Genomic DNA, 2,611 nt, shown 5'->3' with positions numbered 1-2,611 from the left:
GGTGTCAGGCCCGGCGCCCAGGGCAGGCAGGCGGGGCTCTGGGAGGGGTGCTCGGCCCGGCGCTGCCGGCTGTGCCGGAGCCTAGCCCCTTCCCGGGCAGGCTGACCGGTACAGCCCCGCCGGTGGGGAGTTTCCTTTTCCCCTCAGAACTCTTTTCCCCGAAGGTGGGCTTGATTTGTCTTTCAGGCGCGGTTCTTTATGCGATGGAATCACGTCTGCCAGAAAGGGAATTAAAGATGTGCCGGTCACAGGTCTTTTGAACTCACCTGTACTTCTTCCTTTGTCAGGTGGCTTTGAAAAGGATCGGTTACAGCCCGCTCAGCCCAGCCTAAGGTACTTCTGCTTCTGGTTTCAGATTTATGTCTCACCAAAGAAAAAATAAATGTATTTGTGCTGCTTACAGTTAATGTCTCATGATGCTTTCTACTGGAAGGGCCTATTCTGTTGTAGGAATTAGTCCAACCATAATCTGAAATAATGCTTAAATCTGAAAAAGCTAATGGGTTTTTAAGGTACATTTCTCATCCCTCTAGCAGTGGGGGAGCATAAGTTGAAAACTTAGTACTGCTGTCAGCTACAGAGTTAGTTCCAAGTGCCAGAAATCTCCCAACTCTGCAAGTGTCCAGTGAAGGAATTAATACAGTTACATATAAGAAAAATATTTTTCTTCAAAACACGTTGCAATTGCAAAAGCAAACACTCATCAGCTGCAAATCAACACCTGCATTAGGAGCCTTGCTGTGGAGGTGATGCTGTCCCATTGAAGTTTGCAGCATTTCTGTAGGCTCAGTTTCAAAGGCTTTCAGCTGGGCAACTTAATGAAATGCTCTTTCATGGGACAGGTTTAGCATGAATTGTGGCAACACACACAGGAACTACATGCAAGAGAAGGCATGTCCTGATATAATGTATTTGCTCTTGTAGGCTATTTCAATGAGGAAGAACCATCCAATTACTACGATGGAGATGGCTAAATAATGGTTAGCTCTCTCTTGGGAACTGAGCTGTTACTACCAAGCTATGTTCCAACTTCATTAGTGGTCTTTCCTATCAAATACGAATTGATTACTAGAGAGTGGGAGATTTTACAGTCCCTTATCAGCTGTTTGGGTGAGATCACCAGATGTTATTGGCCTTGAATGAGAGATGATTATTATTCTTATTTTAAACAGGCGTGAGGTGAACGGCCATAATGAGGATGGAAATGAGCTACAGACGACGCCGGAGTTCAGAGCACATGTTGCAAAGAAGCTGGGAGCAATGCTGGATGGGTATTGGCAAGCAGTAGTAAAAAAGTTTGTTCTACGAGTCAAGTACACTGATGCTTTTGTGTGCTAAAACCAGGAAATTAAAGATCTGAGTGCAACCTGGATATGGAGAAGTTGTTTCTCTTCTTGTCTCCTTCATTCCTGTTTTTAATGCAAACTTCCAGTATTCTGTGAATTAACCTGGCCTGTGTGCTGTGCCCCTCTGGTGAAGACTCCCTGTGCAGCACAGTCTGCCTCCGTTTGCCTCGGTGATGACTGGGTTGTGGGGAGGAAAAAGTAGATTTTGGGTGGTTTAGCACTTTCTTAATTTAAAGGTTGGCATGAGAATATTTCATTTATTCTTACAACCTAAACCAGTACCTGAATCAGAGTTGTGCTGGCAGTATTGCTCTGATGGGGCTGCCACTGTCTTTATTTATTGTGTACATGTGGCCCTGGAGAACTAGAATTCCTGGTGTTTAGAGTTGGCTTTAGAAATGCTGCTTTGAAGTCAATCATGTGGCACGTGTTCCTAAGCAGAGAAGGCACAGCCTGCTCTGAAAGCAGGCAGGTGAGGCAGCTTAATTAAGAAAAAAGCAAGAATCTGTGTAACATCTCCCTATAGTCTTGTTTCCAAATTTAGCTCAGTTTGCACAAACCTGTCTTAAGATCTGACTGGAGTTTTCTGTTTAGTTTCATCATGGTCTTGAAGGAGTCATCAGGACCTTCACAAACATCTGTGCAACAGCCTGACCCTGGAGATGATGGTGAGTTCTAGTCACAGACGTTGTGGCTGGTTTGTGACATTATTAGTTAAATGATGACAAGTGGGATGGGTCCCATCCATTGCCAGCTGTCCACTCCACTGACTAATAAACATTTGCAATAGAAGAATTTCTGTTGGTGTCCGTGAAGGCTTTGATCTGTGAAAGATACTTTGAAGCTGTGATCTCTGTGCCCTAACTCCTCTCAGATAGTCCCACATAGTTGCTGTCAAGTGCTACAGCAGTACAGTGACAGCAGTGAGGCTTTCCAGGGAGGTTGCCATTGATTGCTTTCACCTCTGTTTTATATTGTGGCTAAAATTCCCTTTTATATGTTTTAGGTTTTTGCCTCTTCTCTTCCTCTATCCCAGGAGACTGTGGGAAACCAGAGCCTGGCCCTGCAGCAAGGAGGAGACAGCCATCTAGCTCCAGGTGAGGTGGTGCCAGCTGCTTTGCTCCTGAAGATCTGTTGCATCCCATGTTTCAGAGGCAGCTGGGACTCTCACAAGGGAATAGGAAGCTGAAGAGCTTGAGAAGTGTATATTTCTGAGTCCTATTTGACTACAGCAGGGTTTTTTGTTTGGTTTTTTTTAGTGCCAG

General features: G+C 45.0%; 1 protein-coding gene across 1 annotated transcript in view; it reads left to right on the top strand.

Annotated features, from left to right (window-relative positions):
* Positions 1 to 287: 287 nt before the first annotated feature.
* CUNH12orf43 (chromosome unknown C12orf43 homolog) overlaps positions 288 to 2,611 on the top strand; it is a gene marked incomplete at its 5' end in the record, with an annotated part of 2,864 nt that continues 540 nt past the window's right edge. Inside the window, 4 exons of the mRNA XM_010165696.1 lie at positions 288 to 333; positions 1,173 to 1,271; positions 1,941 to 2,014; positions 2,353 to 2,443. Coding sequence (XP_010163998.1) covers positions 288 to 333; positions 1,173 to 1,271; positions 1,941 to 2,014; positions 2,353 to 2,443 — 310 coding nt within the window. The remainder of the gene's footprint in view (positions 334 to 1,172; positions 1,272 to 1,940; positions 2,015 to 2,352; positions 2,444 to 2,611) is intronic.

Source organism: Antrostomus carolinensis, unplaced genomic scaffold (assembly GCF_000700745.2).
Source record: "Antrostomus carolinensis isolate BGI_N321 unplaced genomic scaffold, ASM70074v2 scaffold49843, whole genome shotgun sequence".
NCBI classification, from domain to species: domain Eukaryota; kingdom Metazoa; phylum Chordata; class Aves; order Caprimulgiformes; family Caprimulgidae; genus Antrostomus; species Antrostomus carolinensis.
This window is presented reverse-complemented; position numbering and strand designations above follow the sequence as displayed.